Here is a 19,577-nt window from a genome sequence, read left to right on the forward strand (position 1 = left end):
GGACCTCCAGACCATGCCAAGGGGCACTTAAACCCTGAGTCAGCCCCAGCATCACCCTTCTCGAAAGGGGGAAGGTGCCATGTTATTTCAGGGACTACATATTCTAGGACCCTACCGTCCTCCCCAATTCATGCGTCCTGGCAGGGACAGCAGGACGACTGTTTGGGAATTGAAGATAATCTGGGACGTGTGGTTCGCCGTACCCATAACCTAGGCCTCAGGCACGGAACAGGCAGCTTTGGTTTGATTCAGCACTCGAACTTGTCTCCAAGCTCAGCAGGGCTGGGCGGAGGGGGTGCGCAGGGTTGCCGGGCCCCTGCCTGGCTTGGGAACTTCCACGTTCAGTGAGAAGATGCCAGGTGTGACCACCCCTGTGGGGACGGCCAGAGTCACACCCCTTCGGGGAGGGCCAGAGGGATGGCCAGGCCTCAGCTCCTTCAGTCCCTCCTGAAAATGTCGAAATATCCCCACAGCTGCCTGGCCCAAGCACCCCCAAAGTTACATTCATCAGTTGAGATTCAGTTAAAAAAAAAAAAAAAGGAAAAATAAATAAATAAATAAAAGGTTGATGTCAGCTCCCTCCCGCTAGGTTCCAGAGAGGTTAGACCCTCCCTGGTCCCAATTGCCTGGTTTTGAGGCGGGGCCATCCCAGGCCACGCCCATCGCTGGCTGCGTGCCCTCCCGCCGCCCAACTTGAGCTGTGGCAATCTGTGATGATGGAGGCTACATTCACAGGAGAAGAGTTGGTGTGCAAGGCCAAAGCCGCATGAGGTGGGGTGGGGGACCATGAGGAAAATGCCCTCCAGGCCTAGTCCACCCTGGTGGTGTGAGGGCAGGGCCACGACCCGGCCCCAAGCCCCTGTGGGGCCAGGAGTTGAAGGGCTGGGCCCGGAAGATATTTGCATGGTGCCTCCCTCCGTGGCTGGGCGGGGGCAGCCTCCTGGTTCTGGGCGGAGATGGTGGGCGCCAGACTCGGAGGGAGGGTGGGGTGGCACTTAGGCCCCTCCGGACCTGGAACGGAGAGGGGGCATCAGGGGAGGATATGAGGCAGAGCCCAGAGGGAGAGCACCCCCACCTCAGCCGGCCCCGGGAGGTCAGTGCTGGGCCCTGGAGGCAGCGAGTCACAGGCTGGCCAGGGAGGGGGTCTGGCAGGAGGTCAGACAGTGGCGACATGAAAGACAAAACGGATGGGACGCAGAGGTAGGCTCCCTTCCCTGGGGAGGAGTGGTGGTGGTGGGGCGCGCACAGCTCCAGGTCCACGGGGCCAGAGATGGGTTGACCATTGGAAGGGCAGGAGTTAAAGTACCAAGGCCTGAGGGGTGAGTGGGCTGGAGAAGGGGGCACGGGGCACGTTGAGGACTCTCTTCCTGGAGCGGGGTTCTCCCACCCCGGGAGTGACAGCCGTGACCGCAAGGGTGGGGGAACCGGCCCCAGCTCCCCATCAACAGAATGCGAGGTGACGAATGAGATGGAGGAGACAAGGACAGCGGGAGGGAGAACGTGGCCGGCGTCACACTGCCCCCTGCTGGGTCGGGTCGTACCTTCCTCGGCGGATGTTTCTTCAGGAGCCAAAGCGAGGCGAGGCAGAGAAAGGAAAAGAAGCCTTCCGTGACCCTCCCCTTCTCCCAGGGAGGGGCCTCCGGCTCCCGGGAGACACCTTGCCCCAGAGATGCTAGACATTCCTTTGTCCCTAGACGCTAATGACAAGTCCAGGGATGTTTATCCCAGGTTCAGAGGAAACAAAAGAAGGGCAGGTCCAGGAAAACCTACTGAAGTGGAGTCCTGCATTTGAGTCCTGACTGCAACTAACTCACCGCCTGACCCTGGGCCTCGGGTCCGTCCTCTGTACAGTGAGGGGTTACACCAGCTTGAGGGCCTCCAATATGGGTGCCCACAGAACAGCCATTAGGGCCTGGGGACTGGGGATTCAGGCAGCCCCTGCTCAGCTCCACTCTGTAGCCAAGCTGGGAGGCACTGAAGAACAGGGGGACCCAATCTTCTCATTTTTCAAGAGAAGCTGGAAATCTGGATTCTTAACATAAAATTCCTGGGTTTTAAAAGTCTGAGTAACTGATTTTTTTAAATATAAAAACAAGACCCTGTGGGCTGGCTTGGCTTGCGATGTGTGAGCTCTGATTTAGCTAACCTCTCAGGGAGATCCCCTCAGCTCCAACAGCCTGGGGTTCTGATAACCCTGGGGGATGCAGGGGGTGTAGGGGGCGTATTTGTGTCTTACTTAAATCCCCAGCCCGTGCCACCCAGGACGATGGCTGCAACCAGAACAGCCCCGGCGATGGAGCCGATGATGATGTTGGTGCCGCTGGGACCTGGGGAGGAGAGCAGGGTGGGGTTGGCCGGGGCAGGCATGGAGAATGAGAAAGACAGAGCCCCACCCCGGCCAGTTCCAGCCTTACCCTTATATCTCTCTGTCTCCCCCGTGGGCGGAGACGTGGGCAAGGGGTTGTGGATACTGCAGTCTTTGCCCGTCCAGTCTGGCTGACAGATGCACTTCCCTTCGTTGCTGCAGACCTAGAGGTGGGGTGGGGCCAGTACAGGTAAGCAGGGCCCAGTCCCCTCTTATAACCCCCTCCCGCAATCCCTGGCCTCCAGACACCCACCCCGTGGTGGGAGCAGATCCGGCGCTCGCCACTGCCTGGGCAGGTGCTGAAGTTGAAGGCAGAGGCTGGCAGGCAGCGATGGTCCAGGCACAACATGTTGGGCCCGCAGGCTGTGCCGTCCTCCACGTAGCTCAGGTCTGAGCCATCAGCCAGCTGCACATGACCGCCCCTGGGGAGATGGCACAGCCAACCTCTGCCCTTGCTCTCCGCCCCCTACACAGCTGCAACCTCCCCTTCCCCAGCCATGGTCCCAGCCACACCTGCAGTCCAGCTCCTTGCCCTGGTGGTAGAAAGTGACGCTGCTGATGTCTCCCCCTAGATCCCCCAGCCGAGGAGCTCCAGAGATATTGACACAGAGGAGGAAGCCACACAGCACATCCCTGTTCGTGTAGAGACAGTGAGACCCAAGTCTTACCTCAGACCCAATTACAGACCTCATGTCTGCCCTCTCCCCATCCCCCAATTTTTCAGAGTCTCCCATTAGGACTCAACATCCTGCCCCATCTCTGAAAAAACCCTGCCGAGCCCCAGAGCCCCAGCCCCCAAACTGGGATGGCCCAACCAGAAACTTTGACAACTCACTGCTTATTGCACTGGACCCAGCCTGACCCCTTGCGCCCACAGTTGCCACGTTCTGTCCCCTCCACATTCAGCTTCTCATAGCAGAAGCGATCAGCAGCCGCTGTAGGGAGAAGAGGCCAGCGTCACCCTACCCACTCCAGAACCCACCTGAGACCTCAGACCTGCTTCTCCAACAGTGGCCTGACTCCAAGTCCAGCTGAGTCACTGAGATCCTGGGGAGCTGCATATCTTTTGGAGGGGTTTTCAGCCAGAGCCTGCCCGCCTCCAGCCTCTCAATTCCAGTATCCAGATACCTTTTCCCATCTCCAAAGACTCACCATGGCCCCAAAGGGCCTGGCACTGCCGGTCCCGGGTTTTGCAGCGACCTCCGTAGCAGCGGCCCTAAGGGACAATCAGGAGACAAGGGACAGAGACACTGAGAACAAGACAGGACACTGGACTGAGCCAGAGACCCAGACAGGGCAGAGCTTCCATCCCTTCATACCTGTTCGTGATCACAGTAGTAACCGTCCAGCTTGTGTAGGTTAGGTGGACACTGTGGAGAGAGGCACTGGACTGAATAGAGCTGCCCTAGGACTGGGAGCTAAGTTCGGCTCCAGGGAAGAATAAAGGCCTGCCAGGTAGGGGCTCTGGCCCCAGGGTCCCTCCATGTCAAAGACAAGAGCAGAGAGCTCAGATCACATGGCTTAGCAGGTCCCAAAGCCTCTCCAGTCTCCATCAGTTTTCTGCACCTACTTCACAGGCCTGGGAGCACTCGATGACTGGCATGTAATAAGGATTTAGACATTAAATAATATTATTGTCCACTGATATCCCTAGTACACACCAGGCATCTAGCCAGACTATAAATACTGGTCGAATGATTGGAAGAGCAAAGCCAGGAGGCATGAAAAACTCATATCTCAGATGAGAAACAGCCTGATCAGCGGTGGCGACGCCAGCAGCCGAGAGAGGAGGGGTGGGGAGAGAGATAGTGGCCGCCTCGCTCGGGGGTCCGCAGGGCAGCCGGGACGGGCGGACCTGGCTCGAGTCCCCGGTGCAGGTCTCCGCGATGTCGCACTCGTTCACAGCCTCTCGACAGGATACACCCCGCGGCTCGTACTAGAGAAGGCATGCATTGCGGGGTTCAAACAAGAACCACGCACTTCCGCGTCTTCCCGCCTCCTCGGCCCCACCCTCTCCTCGGCTCCGCCCCGGACCTCTCCCTACCCACTCGCACCGTCCGCAGGTCCGCTCACGGTTCCGCCCACCCCACCACTTATCATCAGGTGCTCCGCCCCACTCCCGGTAGCCCCGCCCTCAATAGATCGTAGGGTGCCGCACACTCCGCCCCTCTCCTCTCCCATTGGCGCTTTCTTCGCGTTAAACCCCGCCGCCCCTACGGCCCCACCTCCCTAAGTCACACCCTCTACATGTACTCTGCCCAGTACCTCCCAGTCCTGCCGCCTTTCCGCCCCTGCGGCGGGTACCGCTCACCTTGCAGCGGCGACAGCAGAGACCGTCGCTACACATGGCGTCGTGAGTCAGAGTGCATTTCTTGCAACAGTTCCCTCCCGCGCGGCTGCACTCCTGAGGGACACAGAAGGCGAGCCCTGACCCTCCCCACCCAGACCCTCCCTCGCCCACCCCCGCGTCCCCCGCCTCCCACCTGGCGCCCGCACCCGTCTCGCACCTGCACCGAGCCGCAGTCGCACTCCTCCCCCGCCTCCACGAAGCCGTTCCCGCACTCAGGCGGGTCCAGGAGCTGCGGGGATGGGGTGTCGTATCGCGAGTCTGGCCGGGACCCTGCCCAAGCCCCGCTCCCACGTTCCTCGCCCTGCGGCTGGTATTATACCTTGAGGGGCTTGTTGAAAAGGCAGCTCCCGCCGCCCTCCTGAAGAAACTGGTTGTACTCGTCGATGCTGCAGCGCGAGAACTTGCGGGGCAGGTAGAACCTGGGCAGGGGTGAGGGGACCGTGCTGCCGAGTGCCCGCCGGCGCACCCTCTCGCCCCTTCTCAAGATTGGGATGGGGTGCACCGGAGGACTCGGTCACTGTCTCGAGGAGGCTGAAGATCTATGTGCTTGGACACTGCACGAAAATCCTCCCGCCTGCCCATCAAAGGGCAGTGGGGAGGGGATGCCGCTCCAGTTGACTCCCCGAAACCTCAGGACTCCGAGAGAGTCCGAGGGAGGTTTGTGAGCCGAGGAGGGGAGGGGCCTCCAAATGAGGCTTTGGCGGCGCCCAGTGGGCGACTGTGAGTATTGCAGCCTGGACAATTCTGGCGTCCGGCTAGGGAATGTATGTCTCCCTGTACAGTGTCCACAGACAACTGCGTTTCTTGGAATTCTTAGTGGTCCTGAGAGCAGGGTCTCTTGAGGCAGCCAGGTCCAGAATGTCACCCAATGCTCACCCTGCGGCTCCCTTTGCCCAAGAACTCACCCAGTGTCCTCCATGATGCAACCCAGCCAGTTGTCCGGACATTTGCAGTCCCCTGCAAGTTGAGCCAGGTGAATGTAAGGGAGGGTAAAAGAAGGTCCCCCTTGTGTGGACACCCTCTTCACTTCTAGAATGTGGGTCTGGGCTGGGGGTGGGGGTCTTCATCGATACCTGCCGAGCTCCGGTGTTTATTCCACATCATGCCCAGGTTCTGCCCCAGCGTCTGGGCCAAGGTCACCGCCATGGCCCCCATGTTGTCATACTTGGGGTGAAGAAGATGGAACCCAAAGATGTCTACATCCCTCCAAAAGGCACAATGTTCATGCCTTTCGCAGCCCCCTCCCTCCAACCCCCCACCCCAGCCACGCCCCCACCCAGCTTACCTCGTTCACACCCCCTCCCCTAGACAGCGAGCAGATGCCCCCCACGTAGGCAGCTCCGCTGCTGGTGCTCTGGAAAGTTCTGCCCCTGGAAAAGAGAGGGTTGCCAGGAGAACTGGCTAGCCTGTTCTCCCTGGTGGCTGGCTTGGGCTGTGAGGGGAGACAGGTGAGCCCCCATACCAGAGCCCCTCCATAGGGAGGTGATGAACAGTGTCCTCCATGTCAGCCTGTGTGACTCAGGCAAGCCCTTTCCTCTTTTGGGTTTATTTGCCCATAAGCCAAATGAAGGATTTCTAATAGGTCATCTCTAATTGCAAGGACCTTTTATCAGATTTTTCTCCCATACCAGGGCATTGGGTCCCTGAGAAAGGGATGCTGGGACCATTTGAAAGGAGGAGCAGGGTGAAGGGGAGGTAATGGGCAGAGGAAGGTCACAAGGGTAGGGAAAAGGGGCCTCAGCCTAAGAGGCAGGGGAAGATGACCAGCCACTGTTGCAAGGGCAGGTACAAGGGGATCCCAGTCCCCTCGCCCTGCAAGAGCACCTGGCCCAGGGCCATGTTCAGTAACTCTGTGATCTGCAATGATCAACAGAAGCTGGCAGGGTCCATGGAGTGGGGGACTCACGAGAAGAGGTGGGTGGCATCACTGGCCTCAGGCAGGCCCTCCCGCCGGTAGACCATGAGCCTGGCCAGGGTCTCCAGGAGGTCATCCTGCACCTGGATCTTGTCCCCATCTGCCCACGTTTCCATGGCAACCAGCACGATGCGGGTATTGAGCTGCTCCTTGTACATCTGTGCCAGGAAGGGAGATGATGAGGAGGGGGTTGGAGGTCAATCTGTCCGTGCAGGAAGTTGGGGTCACAGGCTGCCTATGCCGTCGAGCGCTCAGCCCAAGGACATGTGCATTAGTGTGGGGCGTGGGAGGAGAGGGGAGGGCAGGGAGGGCTGCTCACCACATCTGCCAGGTTCACCACGGACTTGGCAAAGTTGCTGGTGAGGACCACCGACTGCCGCATCTGCCCGAACTGGGAGAGAAGAGGGTGGGCAGAGGGCTAGGCTGCTTCCAGTCCCTCCTCCCAAAGTCACCACCCCCTCTGCCTGGGAACGTACCAGCTGGTGGTCATTGATCACAATCAGCTCCACGTACTTGGTCTCACTGTGCACTGTAGGGTGGCCCCGGCGGACCTAGGGGGAGGGTGGGCACTTGGAATCAGTTCCCTCCACGTCTGGTCAAGCTGCAGACAGACTCGAGAGGGGCTGGGCTCCAGCCAGGAACAGTACCAGCTCCCCACTGGCGGGGGCCCCATCCAGCCTTGGTATGGGACAGGCAGCCTCGGTTTGCCCAGGATGGGGATGTGTGTAGACACTAGCCTTAGGGAGTGGGGTGGGGGGCTTCCTCCCAGGGGTGTTCTCTGACCTCCAACTACATCAGTCAGAGCCCTCCTTTGCCCCAGCTACAGACGGGGATATCCTGTCTGGACCACTGCCCGAGGTCTCTGCAGTGGGAGGTCTGTGCGGGCCCCCGTACCTGCCTTTTCCTTCTCAGCCTCGGCCTATTCTGAGGAGCAGGATGGTCCGGGGCAGCAAACAGGCAGCCTGGGGGGAGGGTGCCGGTGAGGGGGGCACAGCCGGCCCCCTCCCTAGCCCCGCTTTCCCTCCCTTACCTGGCTCCCTGCATCCGAGGGGGGCTGGGAGAAGAGGGGTCCGGTAAATGAGGTGGGGAAGGGGTCCCTGCAATGAGGGGAAATGAGTTCTTGGGGGGGGGCTGGCCAGGTCTGCTCTGAGCCCCATTGAGGGGGGACATCTCCAGCTCTTCCCCCCACCCCACCCCAGGGTGACCCAGCACTGGCCGGAGCTCCTATGTCGGATCTGGTCTCCCAGATGCTCAGATTCCAGGGTCAAGACCTGGGGGTGCCCTGAGAGATAGGGGCAAAGGACACTGGAGCCTGGTGGGAGGTTACTTGGAGGACAGAGGGGACATTGGAGCTGGGGGGCATAGGAGGAGGGAACCAGAGCTGGGGTCGCTGCAAAGGGCAGTGAGGCTGAGGTTACCAAGGCAGAGGAGGGTGGTGGGGGAAGGAGGCAGCCGCAGCCATTGAGATGACAGCCACTGGGACGACGAGTGGGGAGGGACTCACCTGGGCGTTTTCCCGAGGCCCGGCCATCTCTCGGGGCTCCACGATGTAGGTGAAGTTCCCATCAGAGAAGACCCCACTGCAGTGAGAGAAACGCAGCTCCCCATCGTCCCCACCGTCCCCACCGTCCCCAGGCCTGGAGGCTCCTCCCACCACCCAGCCCCTCCCCACACTCACTGCAGCCCCTGGCAGGTGGAGAGGGCAGCAAAGGAGTGGGGGTTCCCTCGGAGCTTCCCCTGGTAGTAGCAGTGGTCTCCAGCACCCTAGGGGAGCAGAGAGCGTGATGGACGTGCCCCCTTCCCAGCATGAAGGCAGGAGGATGCGTGAGGGCTACCGAAGCTGCCCGTGTGGTGTGCAGGTGGCTGGAAATCTGGGGACCTGGAGCCTGGCTCTGCTCTGGCTGTGCTCCTAGTTGGCTGTTTCACCCTGGACAAGTTCCTAGCCCTCTCTGGGCCTCCCTTACCTCATCTACAACATGAGGACCCTGGAGCACATCAGTGCCTCTTAACCATGAACTGGGGCTGGTACAGGGGTCACAGACTTCTTTGAGAAGACTAAATGACATTCACATAGCACCTACTGTGTGCCAGGCAGTGTTCTAAGCGCTTACCATGGATCAGCTTGCTTAATCAGATGAAAGCTATGGGCTCACCCCCGACACACACACACCATTTCATGCATAGTGTGTTCACAGATGCCACAGCCTCCATGGATCACCCTGGTCACGTGGTCTGCGGCTGAGGGACTGAGCAGCGTGTCCTCCCTGCTCGGCTCGCGGGTCAGAGGGGACTGACACCCCCTCGCCTCTGCTTCCTGCAGAATTACTTGTGCTCCAGTTACTGAATAAGCTGGAGGGGGAGGGCCGAGGCTATTTATAGACACTCATTTATCTTTGCTCACACCCCTGGGCCTTCGGGCCTGGGAACCTGGGGTCCCAGGGAGCCAGGAATTCCTGGAGCCTTGGTGCTGAGCAAGATTCCAGCCATAGAGCACTAGGGGGTCCTGAAATGTCTCCAGGCTGGCAGACAGGCTGGCTGGGGCTCTGTCCCCTGAAGTTGGGCAAGGGGAGCTCAGAGCTCCACACCATTTCACAGGCTGCCTGGACTCTGATCCTGGAGAAGCCAGGCCAATCCTCAGTGCTGAGTATACCCCCAAGCCCACCTCCACCGATCACCTTCCCCGTCATTCCACCTCCCTGGCCCCTTTCAAAGGCACTCACAGTGCTGTGCTGGGTCGGCCCCTCCCGGCTGAAGTGGCGCTCCACGTATTGTGAAGAGAGAAGGTGACTGGAACAGACAGAGTGGGCAGGAGGAAGAAGGGGGTCAAGGTGGGGCTGGGTCCTGCTTGGGACCCAGCCCCGCTCAGATCCAGGCCCCCTGCCCCAGCTCAGCCCCCAGCCCCCACAGCCAGACAAGCCCAGGCCATGCCTTGCCCACCCATGGAGTGCTCAGCCCCTGGACTCCAGGCTACACTCACTGGTTCAACTCCAGATCCAGAGTGAAGTTGGAGTTGAAGGCTGGGATGACGAAGCTCACCTGGGCCAGATGGACAGGCTAGGAGAAAGGAGGGAAGGCAGAAGGGGAGTCGACCTGGGGAGGCCTGGAGGTGGGAACTGGGGGGCCAGGGAAACCCGGGTACAGGAAGCAGCCCTGGGGAGGGGATGGCCCAGCCCCGGCAGCTGTGGGGACCACTGATTTGGAGGGAAGATGCTTTCCTCCAAGCTCATCTTCCTCCAAGCCCCTGTTCCTTTCCTGAGGTGGAGGGGCAGGCGTGGGCATCCTTAGGCACTGATCTCCCTGCTCTCTGGGTGCCACCCCACACTCTCTGGTGTAGGTGCCTCCCTGGGGCCAGTCTATAGGAGCAGCAGGGAAGGACCAAGGCAGCTCAGCCTGCCCACTGCCTCACACCAGACCCTCCCTGCTGTTGGCAGGGCCACCCCCACTCCCAGGTAGACTAAAGGGAGACCCCTAGAAGTACCATGGGAAAGAGGCAAACAGGAGATGGGGTGCAGTGTGACCCCCGGGCCCCGCTGAAGCAGGTCCCTCACTTCCTCCCTATGTCCCCCTCCCTACATTGGCCCCAGCCTCCATTTATGGAGGAGGCTTTGTACGCTCCAGACAGGGTTAGAATTGATCGAAGGGCCACTGGAAGCTGGGGTGATGGGCAAATACCAGTCTGTCTGGAGGAAAGAACTTGGCTCCTCTACCCTCAAGTCCATTGCCCTCTGCCTCGCCCAAAGCAGCTCATCTTTAATATTTCAATCCCATGGTTAATTTTTAAACACGGAAGTTTTCCCGATAAATTTTTCAGAGGGGCCTTTGCCGTGGGGCTGGGAGGCTCCAGGTTGTCATGGCAACGTACCAGGCCTGAGCAAGATGGCTGCCCTCCCAGGCCTGGATGCCCAGCTACTGTGGGGGGGTGGGGGCTCCAGAGCTGAAGCTAGTGAGCCTGGAAGGAAAGTGACCCTGAGATAAGAAGGGGCAGGAAAATCTGGGCTGAGTGGGAGTCGGCCTTCTCAGCTCCCATGCCCACCGCAAGCCTTAGGTCTTACAAGAGATCTGGAAGCAGGAGAAGGGCCTAAGCAAGGCTGGAGCCTTCTTCTCATGCCCGTCCATTCAAGAAGGGTAAAATCCAGATCCCCAGATGAGGGGCCCACCACCAAGCTGTACAGATGTGAGGAAGTTTGTTGGCTGTCTTTTTTGTGGGGGGAGGTTACAAGAAGGAGGGGAGCCCCAATGTCACAAAACCCTGTAGCCTGGAGCGAGGTGGCTTCCTGGTCAACTGCCTAGACTTCTACTCTTCATGAGCCCTTGGTATGTGCCAGGCACTGTTCTAAATACTTTACATGTGTGCGTGCTCAGTCGTTAAGTCATGTCCAACTCTTCGCAGCCCCATAGACTGTAGCCCGCCAGTCTCCTGTTCATGGAATCTTCCAGGCAAGAACACTGGAGTGGGTTGTCATTTCCTCCTCCAAGGGATCTCCCCAACCCAGGGATCAAACCTGCACCCCCTGCATCTCCTGGATTGGCAGATGGATTCTTTACCCCTTCACCACCTGGGAAGCCTAAACTACTTTAAGAATCATCATATTCGATCTTCTCAACAAACAACCCAATGGAATAGATGCTACTGTTATCCTCATCTGACATATGGGGAAACTGAGGCACAGAGAGGCTAACTAACTTGCCCATGGTCATAAGACTAAGAAGTGGTAGAGCTGGGACTCAAGCCTCAGGAATCAGCTTCTGGGGCCTTTTTACCTGGAAGGTGAGGTAAGGTAGAAGTGGCCCAGTGTCCATGAGAGGCCCTGGGAATCAGGGTGAGAGTGCGGAAGGGCCAGAGCCTGGGTCGGGAGCCCTCTGAGCCCCAAGGACACGGACTCACCCCATCCCAGGTTGACTGAAGCTCCAAGCCTCATCCTGAGCCCCTAGAGCATCGATTAGACTTGAAATAGAAAGTCAAGGACAAGGAGTCACTGCTTCTCCCTCCCCACCTTGGCCTGGATCATCTCTGCTTTCCCCTGTCCCTGGGCCCCGACCAGCTCTGTCCCCAGTACCCTACCTCCTTGGTCTGGCTCATCCCTGCCCTCCCTCTCCCCTTGGGGGACTTAGACTCTCTCTGCCTTCCCCACCCATTCCTGTCTGGACCACCTCTTTTCTCTCCTGCCCTTAGGTCTGTTTCTACTCGTTCATTCTGGCCCAGGGACAAGCCTCTGTCCCTGCCCCTATGCTGGCCACCCAGGCGAGCAACCTGTCCAGGCCCCTTGCCTTGATTCCACTCTCGGAAGCTGGTGGCCTCAAGGATAATCCAGCAGATTCTCTGAGTTCAGACTTTTTCCCCTGAAAATGGTAAGAGGAGCCTAGATGCAAGCCTGTGAGGTTGGCTTGTGTGGCAGAGGCTGTCTGGGCTCAGAGGATTCTGGAAGGGGCGACCCTGGTGCTTGCAGAATCTCCCCCCTTAGGAAGTCGGTGAGCTAACCCACCAGGCTCCCCACCCCCTCTGGAGAAAGCCAGATCACTGGGGGAGCAGACCCCAGGTCCTCTCTGTCCTCAGCCCATCTTCAGCCTGCCAAGGCCTTGGCTCCCTCCCCACCTGGCAGGGCCTAACTGGGAGCTGGGCACCTCCCCAGCAGCTTGTGTCTTGTGTCCCAGCAGGACACAGGGCTCAGGCCAGGAGGGGACCTGGGGCAGTTCAGGGCTACTGTGGGGGCTGGGAGGCAGGCCCAGGAGAAAGGGGAGGGAAAGTGCATAGCTGTACAGGTCTGCCTGACCTGGCCCGAAGTGGGGGACACGATGGGGACACCCTTTGTTTGCAGGAAGGGAAAGATCAGGCAAACCCACCTCAGTCCCCAGGACCTCTGTACTCCAGGTGGCTGGAAGGGGGCTTTTGCTGGCACCAGAGTCCTAACCCCCGACCCCACCCTCAGTTAAGATTTCAGCTCATGTTCTATTAACCCAATTGCTCCTAGCATGGCTGGGCTCCTGCCCCAGCCTGGCCGGTCCCCGACCTCTCCTGTGATCCCTCAGTCCCTCCCTTGGGAGCCCCTAGTGTCCCTGACTGCCATTCTCCCCTGCACCCAGCTGCTGGTGACAGCCGACCAGGCCTCCACCCCGTGCCCTGAACTTGCCTCTTGCTCCCCAGCCACTGGCTCCCACGTGCTCAGGCTCATTTGATCTCAACCCGCCTGGGCCGTCTTGTGCTCATTTTATAAGTGCCAGGGAGGGATACTTGGAGGTGACTGGCCCAGGGCCACACTGGGGAGGTGCTGGGTCAAGGCTCACCCTCAGGCTGGTGTTCCTGTTGCTCACGGCCTCTGTGACCACCTGGCTGCAGTGACCTTGCCCACCCCAAGGTTTCCCTGTCACCAGTTGGTCCACTCTCCAGGAATCTGCTTGCCCACCACCAGATAGAATGCAGAGGTCAGGAGGTAAAGACCCTGCTGAAGTTCTAGAATGACAATACAGGTGCCAGGGCTCCTCTCTACACCTATGGGGAGGTGTAGAGTCTTGGGGAGGAGTCTTGGAGAGTCTTGGAGAGGAGGAGGTTAAAGGCCTTTCTGGTTCCCAAATGCCCCAAAATTCGAACATCCAGGCGCTACTCCTCACACAGCAACCTGAACCCCTCCCTCTGAACCTCCATCTCTTCCAGGACCTTCTCTTCCTCACCCTCATCTGTGACCACAAGCCTACACCCACCCATCTGACAGGGCTCTGAAGTGAAGTGAAAGTGGCTCAGTCGTGTCTGACTCTTTCTGACCCCATGGACTATACAGTCCATGGAATTCTCCAGGCCAGAATACTGGAGTGGGTAGCCTTTCCCTTATCCAGGGTATCTTCCCAACCCCGGGATTGAACCCAGGTCTCCCACATTGCAGGTGATTTCTTTACCAGGTGAGCCACAAGGGAAGCCCAAGAATACTGGAGTGGGTAGCCTATCTCTTCCCTAGCAGATCTTCTGACAGGGCTCTGGCTCCCCTCTATTCCTGGACCCTTGGGCACACTGATTTCTTTGGTCACTGATTCAACTTTTCACAGGGGTGGCACGTAGGCCCCTGGGGCTGCAGCTGCACCCGCCCTTTTTCCTGCCCAGGAGCCCCTACACTAATGTTGTAGGAAAGGCATCAGAAAAAATGAGTGAGCTGCTTACCCTCTCTGAGCCTCAGTCTCCCCACTGGTAAAATGATGTTGTCATGAGGACTAAAGGAAAGCCCTCTTTAACATGTTCTTCTCACAAAGGTTGTGCTTAGTCGCTCAGTCATGTCCGACTCTTTGCGACTCCATGGACTGCAGCCCTCCAGGCTCCTCTGTCCATGTGGTTCTCCAGGCAAGAATACTGGAGTAGGTAGCTATTCCCTTCTCCAGAGGATCTTCCCAATCCAGGGATAGAACCCAGGTCTCCCGCATTGCAGGTGGATTCTTTACCATCTGAGCCACCTCACAAAGGTTAGTAATAATAAATGAAGAAAGAAGTGTCAGTGTTCCAGTGGAACTGAGCTTTGAGGAATTGGATAAACCATGTGGGCTGGTGGTGGCAGATGGGGAGGAGCCAGAGAGGCAGGAGCCCCAACCTGGGAGAAATCCCCCCTGCCGTTCCCTGCCCTGGTCACTCAAGATGCAATGAGGCTCCACTTTTCAGCAGGACCATGGGAGTCCTGGTGAGTGAGCACAGTTGGGCCAATTTCTGATAATGGAATTTGACCTAAATGCTTGAAGACAGAGTCACTTCCTTACAGGGTCATTAGTCTCTCTGGGGACAGAGTCTGGGCAGCTGGGTCCCTCTAGACAATCAGGAGGGTGCTTAGGTGAGGCCAAGTCCACAGGCTAGTCTGGCTGGGGAGGACTCAAGACGCCTGCCATGTTGCCCCCCTACCCCGCAAACCTGCTTGGAGTCTGACAGGTAACACTAAACACCCTAGCTCCTGTTTCTGGCACCCAGCGCTCCTGCCACACCTGGCCCGGGAGGGAGGGCAGGCCTGACAGATGTTGAAAATCTGCTCTTGCCGGGTCCCAGGACACCTGACATCCATCATCTCCTCTAATCCTCCCAGCAGTCTGGCAAAGCAGGGACCACTGTTAGTGGGGAAGGTAGGGTTCAGAAGGCTTGCCCAGGTCACTCAGTCAGAAGCAGGGGAGCCAGGACCCACGGAAGCTGTCCTGCCTCAAGCCACAGGCGTAGCCTTTCAAAGGGAAACTGAGCTTCCTGAATGAATTCTCTCTGCCCAACCTCAAGGCAGGGCTGGTTCATGGCCCTCCCTGGAGCAAGCTGGACTCAGCGCAGATCCCAGCCCTGGCTTCCAGTCACCAGCCTCCTCCAGGAACCCCCTCCTGCCTCTGACCCCAGGGCAGAGCTGTGACCTTGGCCACAGAAACCACAGCACAGCCTTGGCCCAGGGTGGGTGCTAGGGCTCCAGGCACAGCCTGTGGCTCCCTGCCCATGACTGCCATCTTGCAAGGGCAGGGGAACTAAGGCTTGCCTAATTGTCCCCCAACCCTCTGCAGCAAGACAGCATGAATACCACAGCACACACCCTTGGTCAAGGGCTTCCAGGTGGGAACTGATGGTCGGGACAGCCCTCACAGGAGCGCAACCCAGTGACTGAGGTCCCCTCCTCCAGCTGACTCACGGCCCTGGGACCCTTCACTCCTCTGTTCACTAACTCACATCCTGCCCTCTGTTTTGTTCTGAAGGAGGCTGGGTTTTTCCAGGGGGAGGCACAGCCCACATAGCAGCTTGATCCCTTCAGAACACATATAGCCTCCAATTCATTCAGCCCACTGACCCAGGTACCCCTGTGCAGTGAACAACCAGCTTGACTGTACACTGTAGCCCAGCTCACTCTTCCACCTCACTCCCAGCTGCAGCCTCCCGCTGATCACAAGTTTCGGCACTTCCAGAAGCTCCCCCGCCTCTTGGCCCTAGGCCCAGCCTGCTTGCAAACTGGACAGAAGTAAGGTGTTGAAGAGAGCTGTGGCAAAGAGGGCAGAGGCCCCTGGCCCCCTCTTTGCTGTACCCCTGAGTGAGAGGCCAGCACGCACTGGCTAAGAGGGCTGCCCTGAAAATCAATCTGGCCATGCTACTTAAGTGCTGTGTGACCTGGAGTACTTCACCTCTCTGTGCCTGTTTCCTCATCTGTGAAATGGGAATAATAGTATCCTCACCTCCTGGAACTGGGTTGAGGATGTAATAAATTAATAAGACACAAAGGCAGAACAGTGTCTGTCCCACCAAGGGCCCAGTAAATTTAAGCTTTAATTTCTCTAGCTTCTATTTCCTTCCTGGCCAGCTTCCCTCTCCCTGGTCTGCTTCCCTCTCCCTGGTCCCCACTCACAAAAGTCAGGAGTCTTTCCCTACCACCATCTCCTGGAAGTGGGTGGGTCTGAGATGAATGTTCTCATCATCTTGATTTGAGGGATCCAGAAGCTAGGCCTCAGAAAGGTGCGGTGGCCAGCGCAAGGCTGGAGCAGGTGAGCACCCCGGATCCCCCATCCCACCCTGCCAGCCAGCATGTGTCCCCCAACTCGCCATGTGACCCATAGCAGATGGAGATCTTGCTGCTGCCCCAACAACTTGCTTGGCTTGAGGTCCCAGATGGGTGCAAGAACTTTGGACAAAACCACACAGTGGCAGGGGTTGGGGGGCACTTTCTTTGGGACACAGGGCTCAGGGCTGCGCAGGCTCCACCAAGAGCCCCTGAGGTTCTGAGGCCAAAAGTGTTCCAGGGAGAAATGCCCAGCGGGAGCGGGAGGCATTCCGGTGAGGAGGGAATATTCCAGACATCTCATCTTGTCTCCCTTGGTCCTCCTCCACCTTGTGCTGGGTGGGGTTGGAAAGTGCCGCCTGTGCCTAAATCCAGAGAGTGCAGAACGGCACCATGGGAAGAGCCCTGGTTTTGGAGAAAATCACTCCACTGATAAAGGTCTCATTGACTGGGACTTCCCTGGTGTCCAGTGGCCAAGACTCTGTGCTCCTAAAGCTCTGGGTTCAATCCCTGGTCAGGGAACTAGATCCCACATGCCAGCTCTAAGATTTCTCATGCTGCAGCTAAGACCTGGTGTAGCCAGATTTATATATCGATATATAGATATATCGATATATAGATATATTTAAAGATCTCATTGACTTTGGGCAAGTTACTTAACATCTCTGAGCCACAGTTTGCGTATCTGCAACACGGGTAGACAAAAGTTACCCGCCTTACAGAGTTGTGAGAGGTCCACCTCAGGGGAAACAAGTACCCACAAGGGCAATGAGTCAGTCTCCTGGGGAGGCTGAGGTGAGCTCCAAGGGAAGGGAGGGAGATCCCCACTGGAGGTGACTGTGACCACTGCCCCACAGATCCACAGAACCCTCCACTCCTGCTCTCCAGACACCCTGTTTGGCTTATTCAGACTTGGTCAGGCACACATGCCAGCCACTCACCCAGCAGAGCAACACCCAAAGAGATTCCCCCATCCTCTGTGTATCCTGCACAGTCTAGTTGCACCCGTCCTGACCTCCCCTCCGTCACAGGCACCACCATACCTCAGAATCCTGCCTGTGACTCTCTCTTCAGGAAGGACTAAGCTGAAGGAGCACCCGCTTTTCATTCCTCCCTGGCCCCCAGCTTTCCCTCATCCCTGTCCTCTGATCCCACTGTGGCAATAGCCCCTCCTACAATCTGGACATCCCCTAGAATACCAATCAGGAGACCCAGAAGCCTGCAACAGAAGGCAGCTCCCAGCCATGGTTCACAAGCAGGGGGGTACCAGGGGAGAAAGTCAGACTGAGGACCAAACCCAGCTAGGATGACCCCATCCCTGGCCCTGGGACCATCCCTACTGCCCATCTACTACCTGCCAGGGAGCCTGGGCAGCCTCCATCCCCTTACCCTCCCTTCTAGCCCACCTTCTTCTCCCCCTCCCCTCTGCCCCTCTCCCAGGCCTCCCTGCTTAGGACCATTAAACACCCCCTCCCCTGCTCTCTCAGGCACTGCCCTGAGTGATGGTCCATCTATTATGCATGCTGCCTTCCTGCTCCATTCCATTTCCTGACTAGCTCCCCCTGCACCCCCACGGCCCCCTCCACCCACCCTAAGGGCTTTTAACCAAGTACATTAGGCAGGGCCAGATGCCAGTCTGACAGATGTCCATAATGCTAGCCTCCGTTTCCCTCCTTCCTCTCTCTGCCCAGCTCGATTCACCTCCCACCACTCCCAGCTGCCAAAACTTCCCAGACCTTGGTGGTACCCTTCCTCTGAGTCTCTCTACTCCTCCTGTTTCTGCCAGGCCTCGCCATCCCGCCCTCGCCGCCCCCGTTGGCCTGGCTAACTTTCAGCTTCGAGCTCCTGGAGAGCCGAGGCGTGCTGAATGAATATTCCATCTGGGTGATTATTATTCACATGATATTAATTAATTATTAATTGCAATTAATCTCCTTCATTTCTAACCTTCCTCAGGGAGGCAGGAGGGGCCTGGCAGCTGAATGGGACAGGGGGTGAGAGGAGTTGGCATTTGTGAGTGAGCCTGGGGCCTCGAACCTTTTCCCAAGGCCCCACCCACAGTAAGAAAGGGGAGGAGAACAGCGGTTCTATCAGTGCACAGGGGGAAACTGAGGCAGAAGTAAGCACTAAGTTGGTCCCTCCAAAAGCCCATTGACATGGCTGTGGCAGAAACCCAGGAGCCCTAACCGCTGACTTCCTCCTGCCTCTCACTGCCCTCCCCAAGCTCCATGTGGTGTAGGATCGCTTCTTTGGACAGGAGAGGGGGCTGGTGGAAGGCTGACCAAGGCTGGACTGAGCCCGGGGCCTTCTGGGTCCTCTGAAGGCAGGGAATCCCCACCCTGATGGGAGGGGGCCTGGAGAGGGGCAGGCAGGTGCTCCCACTAGTGGGTTCCAGCACCCTCTGGGTAGCCCATTGCACGGAAGGGGAGGCGCCCAAGCCCAGGCTGCCCCGTGGTCGCCCCTGGGCTCTAAGGCCTGCTTCAGCCCCCTGGCCTCACCGCCCGCCCCACTCACCGGGCCACCCGGAGGCTCCTGGCGGACCCTGGTATCCAACTGCTGCTTTCGGACCTCTCCCCCGGAGCTCTCCCCCACCAGACGGCTGGGCTCAGTGACCTCCGGGGCTTCCGGGCCCCCGAAGTGTGGAGAGACCCTCCAGCGCAGAGCTCCAGCAGGACCCCAGGTCCCCACACCTGGGGAGAGAAGGCCATGGCTGCAGACGGATGCCCACCAGTGGGGCAAGAGACCAGGGCACGGGGTGGGTACGGCACGCCCCTCCCCCACTCTGCTGTGGCCCTTGGATCCCGGGGATGCGGGGGTTCTGGGTGGGAGCGCCCTGCTGCCCTGCAGAAGCGGAGAGGGGCCAGGAGCTGCTGCACTCCAGCCCGGCCGTCACGACTGCCCCCCCCCCCCGCCCCATCTCCCCGCGAAGCCGCAGAGACCTGCAGACTCCACGGCCGGCGACAGGGGGCTGGCCGCGGTGGGGGCCAGATGGGGACAGGTGGGTGTCTGCACCCTCCCTCCTCCCCCGCCCCCCGCCCCCCGCTCTCTGGACCGGCTGTCACCCCGAGCACTGCAGAAAAGGTGGCTGCAGCAGAAACTGCCGCAAAACCCGGGGCGGGGGCAGGGAGGGGGCGCCGGGGCCGGGCCTGGCGGGGGTCACTCACCCGGCGAGGGGAGCAGCGGCAGCAGCAGCAGCAGCAGCGCCGCGAACGCCCAGCGCCGCAGCCGCCTCATGGCTCGCTCATAATCCTCAGGGTCCGGGGGCTGCGGCGGCGCGCGGCGCGGGCGGGCGGGAGGAGCGGAGGGCGGGGAGGCGCGAGCTGCGGGCGGCGCGGGCGGGGGCGCGGGGCCGCCGGGCGGGGGGCGCGGGCCGGCGGGAGGCGGTGGGGAGGGCGCCCGGCTCAGCGCGCTCCGGCCGCGGCCATCCCGGCGGGGCGGCGGGCCGGGTTAAGAGCCGAGCGGCGAGCA

General features: G+C 59.2%; 1 protein-coding gene across 1 annotated transcript; it reads right to left on the bottom strand.

The window, feature by feature from the left end:
* Positions 1–1,394: 1,394 nt before the first annotated feature.
* Positions 1,395–19,343, bottom strand: ADAM11 (ADAM metallopeptidase domain 11). The gene is made up of 26 exons (XM_055575687.1): positions 19,274–19,343; positions 18,624–18,799; positions 9,608–9,684; positions 9,351–9,417; positions 8,309–8,394; positions 8,135–8,210; positions 7,661–7,727; positions 7,525–7,592; positions 7,107–7,181; positions 6,950–7,021; positions 6,622–6,788; positions 6,001–6,085; positions 5,789–5,879; positions 5,621–5,672; positions 5,035–5,134; positions 4,873–4,944; positions 4,677–4,769; positions 4,221–4,301; positions 3,685–3,735; positions 3,518–3,581; positions 3,201–3,300; positions 2,879–2,998; positions 2,619–2,787; positions 2,415–2,529; positions 2,237–2,327; positions 1,395–1,559 (listed from the first exon to the last, which is right to left on the bottom strand). Exons 1-26 carry the CDS (start codon positions 19,341–19,343, stop codon positions 1,511–1,513), a joined length of 2,334 nt encoding a protein of 777 aa, XP_055431662.1. The 3' UTR covers positions 1,395–1,510.
* Positions 19,344–19,577: the final 234 nt, after the last annotated feature.

This window comes from Bubalus kerabau, chromosome 4 (assembly GCF_029407905.1).
Source record: "Bubalus kerabau isolate K-KA32 ecotype Philippines breed swamp buffalo chromosome 4, PCC_UOA_SB_1v2, whole genome shotgun sequence".
Taxonomy (NCBI): domain Eukaryota; kingdom Metazoa; phylum Chordata; class Mammalia; order Artiodactyla; family Bovidae; genus Bubalus; species Bubalus kerabau.

Bases quoted from the DNA above. Each gene is read 5' to 3' on its own strand.
- ADAM11 (XM_055575687.1), bottom strand. From the start codon at position 19,343: ATGAGGCGGCTGCGGCGCTGGGCGTTCGCGGCGCTGCTGCTGCTGCTG. The intron at 7,728-8,134 runs GTGAGTCCCTCC...CCCTCATTGCAG, and splicing joins GGCCTCGGGAAAACGCCCAG to GGACCCCTTCCCCACCTCAT. The intron at 5,880-6,000 runs GTAAGCTGGGTG...CTTCACCCCAAG, and splicing joins GGGGAGGGGGTGTGAACGAG to TATGACAACATGGGGGCCAT.